This window comes from Malaclemys terrapin, chromosome 15 (assembly GCF_027887155.1).
Source record: "Malaclemys terrapin pileata isolate rMalTer1 chromosome 15, rMalTer1.hap1, whole genome shotgun sequence".
In the NCBI taxonomy this organism is placed as follows: Eukaryota; Metazoa; Chordata; order Testudines; family Emydidae; genus Malaclemys; species Malaclemys terrapin.
In genome coordinates this window covers 33,522,315-33,541,516 of record NC_071519.1, presented here as the reverse complement: position 1 = coordinate 33,541,516, position 19,202 = coordinate 33,522,315, and the positions used below count along the sequence as shown (strand labels likewise).

The window sequence follows — 19,202 nt, the reverse complement described above, 5'->3', positions numbered from 1 at the left end:
GAACTATTGCCCTAGACAAACCTACTGTAAGGTGGGTGCACAACTGCCTGGAAAATTGTACTCAGAGACTAGCCATAAATGGTTCGCAGTCAAGCTGGAAAGGCATATTGAATGGAGTTCCACAGGGATCTGTCCTGGGTCCAGTTCTAGTCAATATCTTCGTAAATGATTTGGATAATGGCATAGAGAACCAGGGCCACCCAGAGGATTCAGGGGGCCTGGGACAAAGCGGGGGAGCTGCAGCGCTTGTTCTCATCCAGCGGCGGTCCGGGTGTTTGGCGGCATTTCGGCGGCAGGGGGCCCTTCAGTCGCTCCGCGTCTTCGGCAGCACTGAAGGACCCGCCGCCACCTAAGACCCGGACCGCTGCCGGGCCAGGGTTCGCGGGGGCCCTGAGGGTTCCGGGGCAAATTGCCCCACTTGCCCCCCGCCCTGGGCGGCCCTGTAGAGAACACACTTAAACTTTGTGGACTATACAAGCAGGGCAGAGTTGCAAGCATTTTGGATTAAGGCAGAGCTCACAAACAGGCTTCTTCTAAAAAGCAACAGAGGGTCCTGTGGCACCTTTAAGACTAACAGAAGTATTGGGAGCATAAGATTTCATGGGTAAGAACCTCACTTCTTCAGATGCATCTGAAGAAGTGAGGTTCTTACCCACGAAAGCTTATGCTCCCAATATTTCTGTTAGTCTTAAAAGGTGCCACAGAACCCTCTGTTGCTTTTTACAAATTCAGACTAACACGGCTACCCCTCTGAGGCTTCTTCCAGATAGGCGATGAGTCTTGGACAAATGTAAATTAAACATGGTAGGCCAAATCTACATATGGAGTAAACGCAGGGATGGGCGAACACCAGAGACCAAACCCCAGGGTTTGTTCTCTCTCTGGGGTACAAAGACAATGAACTTTGGAGGTATAAGAGGAAGACAAATAAGACATTTTGTTATCCTTCACTGAGGATAACAGGACAGCATTTTCTGCATTCATGAAAGTTATGGATCCTGGCCATGACGGCTAGTGATACTGGGAGGTTGCATTAGGTGAGAAATTGCTTTAAACGAGGATTTTAGCCGACTGAAAGTTACGTGTAGATACTAAGAAATGTATTGTACCTTTTGTTTTAAAAGGAACTTGCTGTTCTTATTATCTTTGCTCATTATCTCTTAAATCTTAATCTTTGTTAATAACCCTATTTGTTTTCACTAGAAGTAGAGTACAGTGCTGTGTTAGATTGAAGTACACTCAGCTGATTCAGCTGTGTGTGTACATAGTTCCCTTAGGAACAGCGAACGTGGTATTACTGGGAGGGGGCTGGACACAAGGGGAACGATTCTGAGGAGTTTGGAGCTTGGAGCGCCCTAAGGCCTGGCAGAGACCAGAGGAGAGTGCTTGCGTGACTGAAGGACTGTCAGCGTCAGGGAGCTGCTACAAGACAGCCTGCCTCTCACTGAGCTGGGGGTGTAACAGGGTAACTCGCAGTCCCAGGCCCCCTGAGAAAGTGTCACAAGTTACCAAACAGGCTAATATTCTCAGGTGTGTTAATAGGGAATGTCACACATGAGACACGGGAGGTGACTGCCCCTCGACTAGGCACTGGCGAGGCCTCAGATGGAGTGCTGTGTCCAGTTCTCGGCACCACAGTTTAAGAAAAAAATGGATAATATGGAGAGAGTCTGAGGAGAGCAACAAAAATGATAAAAGGTTTTAAAAAAATCTGACCTATGAGGAAAAGTTAAAAAAAACTGGGCATGTTTAGTCTTGAGCACAGATGACTGAGGGGGACCTGAGAACAGTCTTCAAACACATTAAGGGCTTCTATAAAGAGGGCAGTTCTCCATGTCCACTGAAGGCAGGACAAGAAGTAATCGGGTTAATCTGCGGCAAGGGAGATACAGGTTAGATATTGGGAAAAGCCGTCTAACGAAGGGGAGTTCAGCTCTGGAACAGGCTCCAAGGGAGGCTGTGGAATCCCCGTCACTGGAGGTTTTTAAGAACCGGCTGGACAAACACCGGTCAGGGATGATCTGGGTTCACTTGGTCCTGCCTCAGAGCAGGGGACTGCACTCAATGGTCTCTTGTGGTGCCTTCCAGCCTGACATGTCTCCGATTCCCCTCAGCACTGCCCAGGAAGATGCCACGTGGCCTGCGCAGCACACTGCAAGGAGCATGTTTAACAGAACCAGCACAAACAGGACCCAGAGGCTGAGTGTAGAAGCACCACTGAAAGTTTTAAATAGAGAACCTGAAGCTTCTGACACGCTTCAGCTCCCTGCATAACCTTCAAGCCCATGCAGCCTGACTGGGCTTTGACATATAACTGGCCACATTCCCCGCTCCTAAAAGCCTTGTTCTGAAGTACCTGGGAATTCAGCATGTGGCACTCCTAGAGTGACCCCGTGTGCCCTGATGCTCCAATTTCCAAATCTATCACCGCCACTTAGCCTAGGCTTGAACATCTGCCACACTGTAAACCACTGAGCACAGAGAAGGATACTTTACCCAGGTTTACAACCTGAGAGACAGGTGCATATGCTGAAAGTTACATTTGTATCGGATCACAGCTCTTCCCGCTGGCCTAGGAGGAAAAGGCTCCCTGCTCTACACTGGGAAGACCGAGAGCTTTGCCCACACACACACGCGCACACTACACATACACTCCGAGGATTTACATCGTGTCCATAAGCCGTGTTTATGGCAGAACGTTATTGTCCGTGAGACGCACAGCCTGTCATGCACAGCACAGATCCTGGGGAGGCAAAACGAGTCCCTCATTCGTCTCCACCCAAAAATCCCAGCCCAGTCTCCTGCATCCAAGGCATTGGCAAAGTGGCACCAGTCTCTTTTCCACAGGAGACGCAGTGGCTTGCAGACACCTAAGATCACAGGGATGGCAGACTGTGGTACAGCACAAGCATGGGGCCTCCAGCAAGGAGTCACAGCAGAGGAAGGTTTGGGGGCTGCGGGAGGAGTTAGAGTCTGAAAGGAAATTACCGGAGGGACTTTTCTTTCTGCTGATGAAGCACTTGAGCTTCTTCCTCCTCCTCTTGCCTCAACTCCTCCTGGAATCGCTGAACCTTCTTCTCCTTTGCTTGCAGTAAACGCATTTTTTCTTGCTCCAGCTCCTGCTCCTGCTCCCTGGCTATTTCCTCCAGGGATTCTGCAGAAGGCCAGTTCAAGGACACCACTTGTTTGATTTCCTCCCCAAGTTGCCTGCCAGGAAAAAAGAAAAAAAAAAAAAGCTGTCTTTAAAACAGGATAACAGAGATAACAAGCACCCCTCAATACACCTTGATGAGGTAGGGAGGGGATACACAGAAATCACTGCCACTACCACTGGTATGTAGCCACCTCTGGACTGGAGCACAGCAGCTGCTGACCAGCTCTGCAGGACAAGGGATGAAGAAGGGTGGTGTAGATGAGTGCAAGCACTGGGGCGGGGGAGAAATGGAATGTACTTCGCCACACAACTTATCCTCTTGACGTTCCTCTCAGCATGACTGGAGAACGGAGCCATTCTCCACCCCAACCCTCTGTATGCGATTACACCACTTGCTTTGTATCCAGTTGGGACTGCAGGGGGAATTCAGGGAGGCAGTATGTTATTACCAAGCTGGAATTTAACCAGCAGCGCAGCAGGGTTAATACCACAACTCTTACAAAGAGAGCTCTCGACAAGTATAAATGACATGCGGCCAGGGCATGAGTTTTATATTTCCTTCCAAAGACAGCACCTCCAGCAAGAGTCCCCAAGCACCACTGCTTGAATCCAATACTGAGGCAGGGAAGGACCCCTCCTCCTGTAGCATCTAGGTATTCCTTGGATGTCGCCCACTCCTGTTCTGTACTGGCCCATCACCACTTCGCTTGCAAGATGTGCCAGAACCTCAGTGCACGAGGGTCAGGCTGGGGGAAAAATGCTTGGTGACAATGGAGCCACAATTGGAGCTTCCGGTTACTACTGGAACACAGACAGCAAGTAGTAACAAGGGAAGAGGTAGAGTCTCAGCACGGCCTGGAGAACAATGGGTTCACTCAGAAAGGCCAAACGCGCTAAGCAGCAGTTCCATGCAGTGACTATAGTATGACAGCATATGTTCTACGGGCCCGTTGGGCCAGGGTTCGGTGAACGGTTCATGTAGAGCAGCAGGATTTGGCAGCTGCCTTTTGTTTCCATATAGGCCAGAAAGGTCTCAGCTGAATGGGCAGGAAGACAGACTAACCTCTGGGGAACGTTATGCAAGGCACTGCATTTAGCCGTATGGAGTGGAAATCCATCAACTTCATGAAAAAACTCGTACAGATACAGACAGACATCATCTTCCTTTCCAAATGCAAACAGATGGACATCATACCAAAAGGACTAAAGGTAAAAAATCCATTGCAATCAACATATCACACAGACTATGCTGAGAGACTGTGCCACACGCTCTCAAAGAAACTGCGAAACCACCTGATCAGCATCCTATACAGCAAACAGGGAAAGATCAAGACTGAACTCTCAAAACTGGATACTCTCATGAAACACCAACCTTCCACACAAACTTCCTCATGGAGAGACTTGACAAAAACTAGACAAGCCATTTACAACAAAAACTTTGCTTCTCTACAAAAGAAAAAGGACACTAAACTGTCTAAACTGCTACATGTCACAAGGAGCCACAACAGTAGCTCCCTTACCCCACCCAACAATGTTGTTAATCTTTCCAGCTATTCTCTCAGCCCAGCAGAAGAAGCTGTCCTATCTCGGGGCCTTTCCTTTTGTCCTTCCAGACCCACGAACATGATACAGTTCTGCGGTGACCTAGAATCCTACTTTCGACGTCTCCGACTAGTCTCTAAGGTGCCACAAGTACTCCTGTTCTTCTCTGGGGAACAATTATTCTGTCGTGAAAAACAGACCCACAGAATACCTCTGGCATACGCAGGAACCAGGGCAGTGGCTAAGCCTCACAGTCGGCTCAGGCAGCAGGGAGGAAGGGTAAGTAGAACTCAGGTGGAACACATGGCTTCATAAGGCAGCCCCAGGCGCCCTCCTGTGGCAAGCTACAGCCAAACAGGCAGCCTGCCTCAGCTTCCCTCCTTCACAGTCCCCGTAACACCATTTAACACCATTAATCTAGGCTTGAATAGGGACTGGGAGTGGATGGCTCATTACAGAAGCAGCTTTTCCTCTCCTGGAATTGACACCTGCTCATCTATTATTGGGAGTGGACTACATCCACCCTGATTGAATTGGCCCTGTCAACACTGGTTCTCCACTTGCGAAGTAACTCCCTGCTCTCCATGTGTCAGTATATAATGCCTGCATCTGTAACTTTCATTCTATGCATCTGAAGAAGTGAGGTTTTTACCCACGAAAGCTTATGCCCAAATAAATCTGTTAGTCTTTACTGTGCCACCAGACTCCTTGTTGTTTTTGTAGTCCCCGTAACATCACACAAACTCTCTTGCCTCAGAAATACCCTTCCTAGGGGCCAGTTTATTACTAAAACATCACGCAAACGGTCCGGAACAAAAGCCCCAAAAGGCAGACCGTTTGCCACCTCCAGTGCACAGGGTCCTTAAAGTCCCACAATAGCTAGTCCATTGACTTAGCACTTACTGCACTCTGCCATCTTCCACCACACCCAGCTTCTTCTTCGGTCCTCTCCTATCCTTCTGCCAGGACAGCTGGATTGCAATGCATTCTTCCCAATGGGAACCCCTCAGCCTCTCTGCTGGGAGATCATCTGCACCGGGGAGCGCCCAACGCGCCCCTGGGCCCCCTCACTGGTCCAGCTCTCCGGTGTGGAGAGGTCAGTGGGTAAGCCCCTCCATTGCTTGCCGGCCGTCAGCCCTCTCCAGCCCTCAGCTGCAGCTCTTTGGCTTAGAAGTGAGCAGGCCCTCTGCTTTTTTGCTGCCTTCAGCATCAGCACTCCAGCCCTTGTCTCAGCCTTGGGGAGGTCAACTGGCAAACCCCTCTCCTGCCTTCAGCTTTCCCCCAGGAACCTCCTACAACTCTCTTCGAGGACCTCCTCCCTCTCTGATTCACCCTGATCCTTTATAGCCCCAAGTGTTGCCATGCCCGCTTAATTGGCCAAACTCAGAGCACCTGAGCTGGCACAAGGCCGCTGGACCTTCGTCTAAAGGGGCCACAAGAAAACAAGAACAAAGAGAAAAGCCCGTGAACGCAAACCTTGCCCCTCCAGTTCAGTAACCTATACATGAGGTTGGCAAAGTTAGCGCCAGCCAGTGAGCTGCTCCAGCCATTAGGGTTCTGCCAAGGGACCGCAGATCCCCCAACCACAAAGCACACCGAGGGCTCCTTGCCAGCTCACGATGCAATGCCAGCCCTCTCACTGGCCAGGTGACACTGTGGGAGGAGGCCTCAGGTCACAGGGGACATTAGAAAACAAGCAGGAGGTTTGACAGGACTGCACCAGTGCTACAGAGGACAGGCAGAAGGCGATTAACTGAAGTACCAGACTAATTCAGACAAGGGTAGGGGAAACATCTCAATGTTCTTCCTGATCTCTGCCATGCCCCGAGATCTAATCTGGTTTGCTTGGGCAGCAAAGTCCCTGGTACAGGTAATTAACTAGTCAGTGATTTATCTATAACCCTGGAAGGACAAGGAGGTGAGGACCTCAGAGGAAGCTCGGGGCTCTGAAACTCAGGCTTCTTCACTCAAGCGGAATGAGAATGCATTCAGACAAAACGTTACGCAGAGAGAGGGATGAAAAAGCTTCTGCATACCCTTTCTCAGCTTGGCTGGATTATGACCAAAGGCAGCTTTCTTGCTTGGGAAGCAGCAAGGACACACCGCTCAGCTACCACTGGGCACAGCACCACAGCAATGCCTCTAAAAAAACCATTAAACCAAACACGACAGGGACTCGGGAGAGCTGGATTCTAGTCCTGGCTTTGCTGCTGCCATGCTGAGTGACCTAGGAAAGCAGCTTCCGCTCTTCCTGCCTCGGCTTCTCGAACGGACACACAGCACAGCCTCCTTGGTGGAAAGGGTAAAGATCAGCCTCCGGATACTGAGGCTACCTAAGTGACTGCTTTCCTCCCTGCCCCACCCTCCCACAGCAGCAGGGCTTCTGATGGGACTACCTACATTGAAACACTGGGGGAATGGAAGCCAGGGGTTCTCCCCTTCTCATCCAGCCACCACCTGAATTTGCTGATCTTCACAAGGACCTCCTGGTCCTCAAGCTTGTGCAAAAGAGGGCAAGGGAGAAGAGTTTCTCTTTTGCCTCTTCAAGCCGGAGGAGCACTGGTGTCTGGATGAGCAGGGCCAGCTCCAGCACCAGCTTAACAAGCAGGTGCTTGGGGTGGCCAAGGGAGAGGGGCGGCATGTGCAGCAATTCGGGAGCAGAAGGTCCCTCACTCCCTCTAGGAGCAAAGGACCTGCCGCCAAACTGCCGCCGCCGATCGCGGCTTTTTCCCCTCTCCCCCCCCCCCCCCCCCCAATTGCCGCCGCCGGTCGCGATTGTGGGTATTTTTGTTTTGGTTTTTTTTGCTTGGGGCGGCAGAAATGCTGGAGCCGGCCCGGTGGATGAGGTGAGCTTCCACCAGTTCTGGCAGCAGCACCTTCCCACTGTGCTAATGCAGAAAGGTCACGTGTTAGGACAACACATGCTTGTAAGGCCACATGTTTGAAAGAGCCCAGCAGCCAATGTCTTTGGAAAGTCTGGCTCTCTCTCTTTTCCACAAATGAGCTCACCGCCTATGCAGTGGGCTCATGTTTATAGTTAAAGGAAGATGAGTTGTGGCATGAGTCAGCAGGAAGTCTGCTTATAAGAGGGAAAAGCTGAGGCTTCCCCACAAATATTCTGGTGAATAGCAATCATGGGGATGGGGGGAGAAAAAGGAAAACAGAAAAAGTCAAGAATTTAAAAAGAAAATGTAATTCAGTAATAACCCCGCTTGAGCTTACCAGGTCAAAGCCAGGGCTCTTTAAATACACAAGTACCATACACAAAAATGGCACTCTTTCCACTGCACCTGTATTTTCAGAGAGAGCTCTGCCTTCTCTTCATTTGTCTAGTCACCTGATTCTGCAGTCTGCATGCATTCCCATTGCCTGCAATGGGAGCGTTGTTTATACCGGGACTGCGGGATTGGGGACCGGTTATTTTACTTAGCCAGCTTCACCTCTTCCCCAGCTAAAGCAAACCAACCAGTGTCTGGCTCAAACAAACACACTACTTATGGATGAGGTATTTTTCTGAATCAGTTATATAAATGTGCTGGAAGCTTGCCAGCCTCCGGTAATAGAAAGCAATAGGATCTCCAAAAATTCAATAGAAAACCAATCTGTTTCTAATTAAGCTTTTTCAAAGGGCAGCAAAGTTATGAGGCCTGAAAGAGGCTCAAGGGGAAAAAAACTGCACTGGTGTAGGTACAAAATGAAATTCTGCTTCCCGGGTGGCGAGATCGAAAGCTGCAGGCCTTGGCATGCTCTGACACCGCTGAACTGAGGCAGAGGTTCCGCGACGCTGCCGGGGAACAGGGAATTCAACAACGTCAGTAACACCAGAAAAAGGGTGCAGCCACTACAGAGAAAGCGAGCAGCATGGGGTGGGGGGTCCTTGGGGCTATAGATAAATCATGCACTCCTAATACCGCCGTGGGACCTCCCAATACATTGCCCATGCCAATGCTACATGTAACAATGCCCAAAGCAAACAGGTGGAGCTTATCATCCTGAGCTGGACAACACTCCAAGCTCCTTGGTGTCATTTTCCACCCCTCCTACCTCAATTTTCTTTTATTAAAAGCATTTATACAAACTATTCCCTGTTTTTCAAGGCAGGTATGTTCCTGGACATGGCACTGAGACACCCTCACACTTCCCTACCAGTGACCACAGACTGTCTCGAAGTTGCATGTACCCTGTGAGGGCACCAGCAGTTCTGCCCAGTTACACCTGGTGTTTTTTTCAGTACAGGCACAAAAATCTGCAAGACTGTTTCCACCAAGATCTGTTGCTGTGGTAGGACTGCAGGCACCTGACTGCAAAGGCCACCAGTTTAGTAAGCAATGAACTGGCCTTTATTGGGGACTCTAGTTCTACCAGCTCGGGCGGTGATCTCACCAGATAACACAAGCCAAGATGCAGTCCACCGTTCATTGATGGCAGTTAAATGCATTTGATACTTGTGGCTCTGGTCTTGGTAGTGCTCAGCAGTTATACTTGGAGGAATCCGCTCTCTGGCATAAACCTAGATGGGCATGGTTGGCCTTTCTAACCGCACAGAGAGGCTGAAGTGCTCTCTTCCAAGCAGGACATGAGCAAATCTTGCTTCAATCATTTCTGCACTGCCTAGGAATGAACCTGATCATCTAACTCCTAACCTGAATTTTCTCAGGAATTAGATCATGAAGCCTGACTCTATAAGGCCCAATGGCTGGGCAAGAACAGCAGCTACTTCATTTTCTCTAATACAGACAATTGACACACTGGGCTATTGGTTGCAGGTCTGGCAGCAAAACAGCGCCTTAGGAGCATGTGCACTTAGGAGCTGCACACGGAAGTGCTCTTGTTTTTAAACTCATTCTCCCACAGTGCCTACTGAGAACCTCAACTGAAAGCACCAAGCCACATCTTCACATTCAGCAGGGGTCACATACAAGAACAGCACACAAGAAGGCAAGAACTCTCCTCCTCAGAGCGCCAGAGGAATTTAATATGAGCCCTTACGCCTGATGAGTGGCTGCAGGCTCCTCCGGATTGGTCAGACTATCCAGTGATCCCTCCTTTTGCTCCAGGGCAGCAGTCTCTTCCTGGCTGGCGTTCTCTAAACTTAAACACTTCTCTTCGGCCATTTCGCAAGCACTGAAGGGGCGCTGGTCCCTCTCACTTTGCAGCAGTAAAAAGGTAACAGAATAACAGATTAGTGAAAAGTGGACTCCACTGCTTGCTCCATTTAAACAGGATGGAGGGAGACCAGGATGCAAAGCTAAAGTGAGGGGTGCACACATCTGCAACACCACTGCATACCTGCCAAGGGTACCAGTTAGTCCAACTCTGTTGTTGCCTAAGGGCAAAACAACAGCTCCCTTCCATCATCCAAACCAGCGTAAGAGTTGCAAGCATTGAAAGACTAATAGGTGACTGGGGTATAAGTAAGTGTCTGTCAATCTCTAAATGCTGAATCCCTTCCAAGGAAAATTTCCCTTCTTTTCCAAGTCCTTGGAGAATTTCCCAAAGCATATTTGAAGACAAACCAACCCCATTAACAACATCTACACTGTATCTGAACTACAGCTGCAAATACTGGCAGGCATGCCCATATCTGCAGCCCTACAGCATCTTAGAGGCAGAAAGACAAGAGACACTAGACAAGTACAAAGCAGCGTTACCAGCGGAGAGGAGAAATGAAGAATGAAGAGAGTGAACACACAGCTCTGGGAAGCAGGTATAGAGTGATAAGATGTTTACTGCACAGAAGATGTTTTTTCAGGGAGCCTTCATATGAGCAGCATCTCCGAGCACAAGTGCACAGGGTTCACCAGTGTCTACGGCAGGTCGTAAGGACTACTGCAGATCAGTCTCTCCAACACCCTTTTTGGAACAGCGCCATCTTCAGCATTAGGGCACAGGACCGTGGTTCCCAATTGCCCAACACACCAGAACACTATGAAACTACACATGGAGATTAGGTGTCTAACACACATTTCCTCTGCAAACAAAACATTCTACAGCTCCCAGGAGAGACTTGCGGGCAGCCTGAGCTGTTCTGGTCAGAACATTTCTGTATTTTTAAACTCTTCACCACAAATAGAAAAACAAACAAACAAGTCTTCCAGTCCCTGCAGTAACTAAGTGTTAGGATGCCCAGATTGTTCCTGGGATAGTAAATGTTGCTCTCCAGAATTTAAGCTTCAGTAGACCATGACACAAGATAGTCTAGTATGGACACTGGGTCCATTCCGCCTGCTGTAGGAATGTACGCTCACGGAAATAAACGGAATTGGTCCCACTTAGGTCAGGGCTGGATTCATCCATTGTCATTAACAGGGAGCCAGCCTGTCACCGGAGAGCATTTAGCCACTGATAAGTTAGCTGCACAGTACCGATATTCCAGCAGGCCCAGTATAAAGTGGACTGGGAGGGGCTGCTTCCGACCCTGAATAATCTGAAAAGTGATATGTAGTGACTGAGCCTCCCATAGTTAAATGCCATGAGCCACAACAGATTTGAACTAGTCCAGAGCATCCTGATAGGACTGCCAAAATGTTAGCTATATTCACCCAGGTCAGCAACATAGAAGAAAAGAAAAGTTTCCTAGCCTTAGAGAAAAGCCAAATAGCCTTAAGGGAAACAAGACGTTGACTCTCTCTCTGGTGGAGTTTTCGGGGAGATGAAAGGTACAGCGTTTGCTTGCCTACCCAGCCAGAGGCCTGAAGCAGCACTGAACCCGCTGAGACAGCAGGGGAGAGGGAAAAGAGAAGAGAAGAAAGTGAAAGACGGAAGGAAAGGACCTTTTAAGATAAACACCCCAGGGTTTCTACAGCTTAACAGGGGGATTCCTGCAGGGGTTGCAATGATCACACTACAATAGCCTCAGGTATAGGCTGGATAGGAGAGCAGTGGGGAGCTAGACCTCTACAGCCATCGTTTGTAGCCCTGGCCTGTTTATACCATACCTCTCAGCAGCTTTGGTTCTTTTGCTTTGCTCTTCTTCTAAGCTGGCTTTGCTTTGGTCCTTTTCCTCTTCTCCCAGCCCCTGGGCCTGCAGGTAAAAGCAAACGGTGTGGGGTTTGCAGAATTTACAGTCGTTCTGCAGAAGAGAGGAGGGAAGCCTGTGCTGCTTTGTCCCTGTAACTGAGCACCACACCGAAGCAGCAAACAAACTGGCCCTCAAAAAACCGTCCAAGCAATTGCTAAAATCAAAACGCTCTGTCCTTCTCTGGTGCACAAAAGACCTCAAAGAGCTTTACAAACACTGATAAACCTAACAGCACCCTTGCACGCTGCTTTGAACTCTCTAGTGATTTTGGGGTCCAAGTTGACACATCTGAAAAGGTTTTCAGAGAGCGGGGGCTCAGCCTTGGAAAGTCAGGTTGGGCACCAAAACCACTTGTCACTTTTGAAAATGTTGGCCTGAGTTCTAGCCCAATTTTACAGGAAGGGAAACAGAGGCAGAAGTGAAACGACGGGCCAAATTCACAGCAGGAGTGAGTGGCTGAGCTGGGAACAGACTCCCACTCCTGACTCAGTCCTACGCCATGGCTTCTCTCCAGGACAGCATCAGATCATGAGGGGCCAGGCTCAGGTGTGTACAGGCGGAGTCAGACCCCACCGCATGGAGACAAACAGCCCTCTCACAGGGAATGCCCTTGGAACTCTGGGGCAGGAAGGCTCCCTCGCTAGCATCCACTAGGAGTGACTGCTGCTGCCAGCCTTGCACAATTGCCAAAGGACAATGGGGATCTTCTGGCACGGCAGAGAGGAAACCAGGGAGCCTGCAAGTTTAAAAGCTGCCTAGGAACATAAGAGGGGGGTGAGAAGCAGACAACTCAGTCTCAGATAAAGAACCAATCCAATGAGACCAACAGATGAGAACAAGGCTAGGGCATCAGAAACAGCCTCCCCCTCCACCCAGGGAAGGCAAGGAGGGAGGGAAAGTGTTAACAGCCTATCTTTCGATCGGAGGCTCCCCGCACACTCATTGGTGGCTGAGCGCTCAGGAGTTGAGGCGGTGACTTTGCCATATGGAAGTGCACCAAGGGGCAGGGCCAACATTTAAAAAAAAAATGAAATTATAAATAGCAATGATTTATGCAAATTTCTAGTAAAGCAATGAGCAGAAGGATTCCCTGCTAGTGCTGTCACATCTCATCACTTCAACCCAGTCAGACCTCTCCTAGGCAGCTCCCTCTCTCCTGCCCCAAGCAATTAGTGGCTTCAGGTCCGAAGAACCGGGCAGCTCAGCAAACATCCCCTGGCTCCAGATGGGATCTGTTATGGTCACCTTTGAAAGCACAAATGGCTATTTTTATTCCTAGGAAGATCTTGTTCCCCTACTAGAGTCATTGGTGGGGAGCCTACACTGATGGCTGCCACCTGGCTCTCACTCAGTCTCTTTCTCTCTAACTGGAGCAACCTGGACCCCTTGACACTGCGATTAAAGGAACTGCTTCAGGTTCATTTTTAAAAGCTGGGGTTAGCCTGTGTCTTCCGCAGGGCATCAGAGTTCTAGCCCTGGGGCTGGCTTTGGGCTAGTGGATTGAGCAGGGGGCTGGGAGTCAGGAGGTCTAGGGTTTAAATCCTGATTCTGCCACTGACTCACTGTGTGACCCTTGGCAAGTCCCTTCCCCTTCCTCTCCCCCTACCTCAGTACTGTCCTGTGGGGATCCTGGATAAGAGTGAAGTGGTGTTATTAGTCTGGTCTCCTGTTCTGGGACGCAGAGCTGTGAAACCGCTCACACTCAGGATGAAACACAACATTGAGGGTGAGACAGAAGGGGAGAAGAATTGACGAGCTGTTCTTCAAGAGGTAAATCTAGCCCAATTCCTTTCTAAGGGCACCATCAAAACCCAAAGAAGGCAAGATAAAGATTCCCATTGACTTCAAAGGGAATTCGGTCAGGCCCTGTGCCTGTTTCTAGATTAGCCTTTTACCGCTATTGCTACCGTTGATGCAACTTCACTGGTGGAGCCGAATGTCAGCAGCTTAAACCCTGTGTCCTCGAAGCCTGCTCAGAGCCAGTCTAGACAGCAAAGGGTTAACATGGCTGGGGCCGGGGCCAGGGCCCTTGGTCCACTCTAGCTGCACTGCTGGAGCGGAGCCAGGCATAGCAATAATGGGAACACCAGGAGGGAAAAGGCTAGTGTAGATCAGACCGATATGAATACGGCTGTTCTCAGAGTCAAATGAAAAACAACATCATCATCATCCTACAGAGGAGACCTCCCCTCCCTTCCAGCCCTAAAGAGAGGCCAGAAAAAATATTTCCAGTCTATATCAAAACTTTATCGGCAGGGCCAGCTCTAGGGTTTTCGCCGCCCAAAGCAGCCAAAAAAAAAAAAAAAAAAAAAAGAAGAAAAAAAAAAAAAAAAAAAGGCGCGATCGCGATCTGCGGTGGCAATTCGGCGGAAGGTCCTTCGCTCCGAGCGGGAGGGAGGGACCGTCCGCTGAATTGCAGCTGAATAGCTGGATCTGCCGCCCCTCTCCGGAGTGGCCGCCCCAAGCACCTGCTTGCCAAGCTGGTGCCTGGAGCCGGCCCTGTTCATCGGAGATCCCCAAGCCCTTGGCAAACACCAGAGCGTTCTACCCTCCTTCCAGGCAGGAGTTAGCCCCATCTATAAAAGGAGGATTTGGGGGCAAGGTGGGGAGAGTGCAGTGCCTTTTTCATCGTGAGTGCGGGAGCCCAGTCCCTCGCTCTAGACAACAGACAACGCGGCCTCTGCTGAGCCACTGAGTTCATCTACTGCAGATCCCAACACAGGATATTCACCGGGAAACAAACCCGAACACTGGTCGCTCAGCTGTCACATAAGCAATTTTATTTCAAGAAACAGGATATTTTGCCAAAGCAAAAGCAAGCCCCTTATGTAGAAATAAACACATTCTACCCAACCAGAAGTGTCATTTGAAAACATCCTCTCTCGACACAAAGCAGCAGCTGCAGTTCTGCAGGGGGCACCATTTCAAACCCACCTCTCTTTCCTCGAGACAAGGCTGTAATAAACTCATAATGTGTCTGATCCAACGAGGAATTTGTATGCATGATACTTATGCCGTAGCAAAAAGGAGGGGGAAAATATACAGCAGGCACATATTTTGTTTTCCTTTCACACCTGATTATCTTCATTATTAATGAAGAGGACAGGTGTATTCTCCAAACGCCACCTAAGCAAACTGGATCTACTCTCTGCCAGACAGGTGGCGAGTTTGTCACTTGGGGTGTCTTCCTCTCAGCTGATCGACTCACTTACAATCAGATCAAGGCTGAGTAAACCCCAGCTGGAGCCCTGACCCAATGCTTACTGACACACAGTGCAGCGCACTCCTTCAGCTGACGCACTGCCAGGCTTACCTTGTACGGTGGGGGAGGTAAAATTGGCTTGTGGGGGCTCAAAAATTGGCTTGGTAACAAACTGGAGAGACACAGATAAAACCTCCAGATGCACAGAAACCTCCTTCAACCAGAACTGCCCTCATTCAGTCACTTCCTGGATGGGGCAACTCCACACACTCGCCACACCACAAACCCACACCTCTGTTCACATGCCACATTGACCCAGAGAGAGGGTCTCATTTTCCCAACAAATTAGGCAACACCCCTAAAATATGTAAGATGCCTGAGCCTCTTCGTACTGACATCTGTCTGAGCAAGTCAGCCTCGTTTTCTTGGAACACTTGTTTATTTTTCCCCTGCCATCGTTTTCCATTATCCAAATCCCACCCATCTGCTTAGGAGAAAAAAGAGAAACGCACACACGCGCGCATACACACACACAGAACAGGAAAATATAAAATACACTCACCGTCCCACCAACAATCAGCAGAGAAAGAGGGCCCAAGGAAAGGCAACACGCCCCTACAGAGACACTACAAGGTATGTGTATCCTGGCTCTAAACGGGAACTAGCCTTCCAGCCAAGGAACATACTGCAGCTGCCTCTGCATTTAGCTGTGGTTTGCATTCAGCATGGACAGGGTACTGCACTAGGGCTCAACCAGACTGTGGTTCTAAGCCCAGCTCTGCCACTACTCACTGCGTGGCCTCCACACTGCACTTCTGTTTCCCTTCGTACAGCCTCATGTGAGAAGCTCAGAACAAGTGCCAGTGTCATCCTCCTCTGCAGAGCACAGTATCCCCCGTCCACAGCTCTATCGCTGGCCGCACAGCCACCACTCACCTCAACTTTGGGGCTGTCCAGAGCAGCAGAAAGAATACCCATATCCAGGACCTGCTCAGAGAGCCGACTTTGGAAACCAAAGTCCTAAAAGAAAAAATAAGGAGAAGGGGCTGGTTTCAGATGAGTACATAGGTTCTAACAGAGATTCCCGGGAGTCAGGGCACAGACCTACCACAGCCAGGGAAATGCAGTTCTGGTCACATCATCTCAGAAAAGATACATTAGAAATAGAAAAGGTTCAGACAAGGGCAACAAAAATGACTAGGGGTATGGAACAGCTTCCACATGAGAAGAGATTAAAAAGACTGGGACTTTTAGCTTGGAAAAGAGCTGACTAAGGGGGATATAATAGAGGTCTATAAAATCATGACTGGTGTGAAGAAAGTGACTAGGGAAGTGTTATTTCCCCTTCACATAACACAAGAACTAGGGGTCACCCGATGAAATGAATGGGCAGCAGGTTTAAAACAAACAAAAGGAAGTACTTCTTTACACAATGCACAGTCAACCTGTGGAACTCGTTGCCAGGGGATGTTATGAAGGCCAAAACTAGAACTGGATTAAAAAAAGAACTAAACATATTAAAGGAAGACAGGTCCAGCAATGACTATTAGCTAAGATGGTCAGGGATGCAACTCTATGCTTTCAGTGTCTCTAAACCTCTGACTACCAGATGCTGGGTCTAGACAATGGGGGATGGATCACTTGATAATTGCCCTGTTCTGTTCATTTCCTTTGAAGCACCTGGCACTGGCCACTGTTGGATGACCCAGTTTGGCCATTCTGATTTTAAGCAGTCTGAGCTCTGTGATGGACCGTGGCCAGTAAAATCTGGAAAACAGACTGTAGGTGAGAGAACATCTTGAACAAAGACTGTAATCTTGGTAGATTAAGTTTTAGCCTTTTTATTTTCACTTTTAATTGCATGTAACCATTTCTACCTTTATCCCAACTAACTGATATCACTTAATCTGTGTCCTTTTGTTCATGAACTTGCTTTATTTTTGCTATAAACCAACTCGGTGCTGTGTTTGAAGGAAGGGGTGCGTATACCCCAGTTACGTTAATAAGATGCAATATGACGACACTTTAACAGAGCAGAAAACTTAATATCCTCTGTGAATGAATGGCGACAGAGTCTGTGTGTTGAAGAGAACCGTCTCGGAGGAGCTCGCGGACTGGAGTTCACTGACTGCTACCTGCCAGGCGAGGTTTGGGCTGGGAGAGCCTAGAGGAGTTTGCTGGTGAGGCAGGGAACTGATACACAGTCCAATCTCCAGCAAAGCTCACACGTGCAGAGGCAGAAGGGTAACACATTGGCTCACAGTTCTGGATATCCCCAGAGTCAGAGCTGGGTTCCATTCTCAACTCGACCACTGACTCACAGAGGGACCTCAGTCCTTGGGGTCTGGGTTTCCCCAGCAGTGGAATGGAGTTCTACTGAGCCAAGCCTTTAAAACGTGTTTGGAGACCCCTGGAAGCAAGGCTTGGCAAGTGCAAAATATCGTGTTGGTTTGGGCCACCCTGTGAAGTGCTTTCCCAGCTGTGGGGAGATAGGGATAGGCACTGCAGGAGGCCTGAGGGGCTCATTTGCTGAGTGCTCATAGAGGAACACAAGGTCGATGCCAGAGGACTCACCATCAGACGAAGCAGCTCATGATCCGAACGGTCAGAAACCTGCAATTCTTTCACGTGCTCACTGGCCTCGGACTCCTTTAAAAACCCAAAATTGATACGGTTACATTACAGTCTGTGTGTTCGCATGTTTACATGGCCATTTCCAGCACAAAGCAGACCTACCGGTACTAGGCAAACAAATCCAATCTGTACATACCACAGAGACACGCCCAGGTTTCTTAGACACTACACGAAAGGCATTTCTAAAGGTGACACCCACAGACAAGCACAAGACACCACTTTGCAGAGAGAAAGGGCTTTTGGAAGGAGGAGGGGCTGGAGAGGGTAAAGAAGTGCTCTTCAGATTGTCTCCACAACATTTGGAAATCCCCTGATGAACCGCGTCCGTACAGAGCTTAAGCTCCTCCACTTCTCCTGCTAAGCTCTTCACAACTCCAACCACTGCCAATTCCGACCATTATTCCCTCCCCAAGTCCTCGCACCTAGCTTCTCTATTCCTCCCACTCGAGACCCCCATTACCCTGAATGCCTGGAACACACCACAACTGGAGCATCTACCACCGTGAGCAGCACCTGATCTTTAAAGAGCTTTGCTCAGCAGCAAGTACAACTCCTGGGGGTAAGAGTGTACAGGAATGAGCCCTAGGCCCCAGTGCTGCAAAACTTACACACATGCTTAACTTTATGAACCTGAGCCAGACTGGGGAGGAATTAGCCTTTTGGGATATGCTGTCCATGGACTGGACACTGCATCTGTTTGGACCCAGCTCCAGGGGGCAGAGAGTTAACACACCCTGCTGGAATGGGAGCATTTCAGGCTCTGACTCTCACCAGAGACGGCACTGTAAAACACCTTACTTATTGGCTTGGCTGCTTTCTGGGGTCTCAATGGAAGAATGGTGGGAAATGTGATGTGTGTACCACAAGGTATCAATCCACATCTGGCACCAACCCCCAGAGGCTTGGTCCCCTCTAGCCTCACACCCTCCCTTCAGCATCCTTCCTTGGAGCTGTAAATATCGGAACTGGTAACTTATTTTATACATTTCCCCCCCATCTCTCAACAAGCCAAGAGAAACCTCTGACAGCTGGGCATGGTGCGAACATAGGATAGAATCATAAGACTGGGAAGGACCTCGAGAGGTCATCTAGTCCAGTCCCCTGCACTCAGGGCAGGACTAAGTATTATCTAGACCATCCCTGTCAGGTGTTTGTCTAACCTGCTCTTAAAAATCTCCAATGATGGAGATTCCACCACCTCCCTAGGCAATTTATTCCAGTCCTTAACCACCCTGACAGTTAGGAAGTTTTTCCTAACGTCCAACCTAGGCCTCCCTTGCTGCAAGTTAAGCCCATTGCTGCTTCTCCTGTTTTCAGTGAACAATTTTTCTCTCTTCTCCTTGTAACCTTTTATGTCCTCCCCTCAGTCTACTCTTCTCCAGACTAAACAAACCCATTTCCCCCCACCCCCCAAATCTTCCCTCATAGGTCATGTTTTCTAGACCTTTAATCATTTTTGTTGCTCTTCTCTGAATTTTCTCCAATTTGTCCACATCTTGCCTGAAATGTGTTGCCCAGAACCGGACACAATACTGCAGTTGAGGCCTAATCAGTGCAGAGTAGAGCGGAATAATTATTTCTTGGGTCTTGCCTACAACACTCCTGCTAATACAACCAGACTGTTTGCCTCCCCCCCACACACCCAACAG

The 19,202-nt window shown here is 49.3% G+C and overlaps 1 protein-coding gene across 1 annotated transcript in view; it reads right to left on the bottom strand.

Moving 5' to 3' along the window:
• CEP164 (centrosomal protein 164) overlaps positions 1-19,202 on the bottom strand; it is a 94,161-nt gene that overhangs the window by 48,499 nt on the left and 26,460 nt on the right. The window contains 5 exon segments of the mRNA XM_054005462.1: positions 2,989-3,207; positions 9,686-9,844; positions 11,635-11,720; positions 15,856-15,939; positions 17,494-17,568. Of these exon segments, the coding sequence (XP_053861437.1) occupies positions 2,989-3,207; positions 9,686-9,844; positions 11,635-11,720; positions 15,856-15,939; positions 17,494-17,568 (623 nt within the window).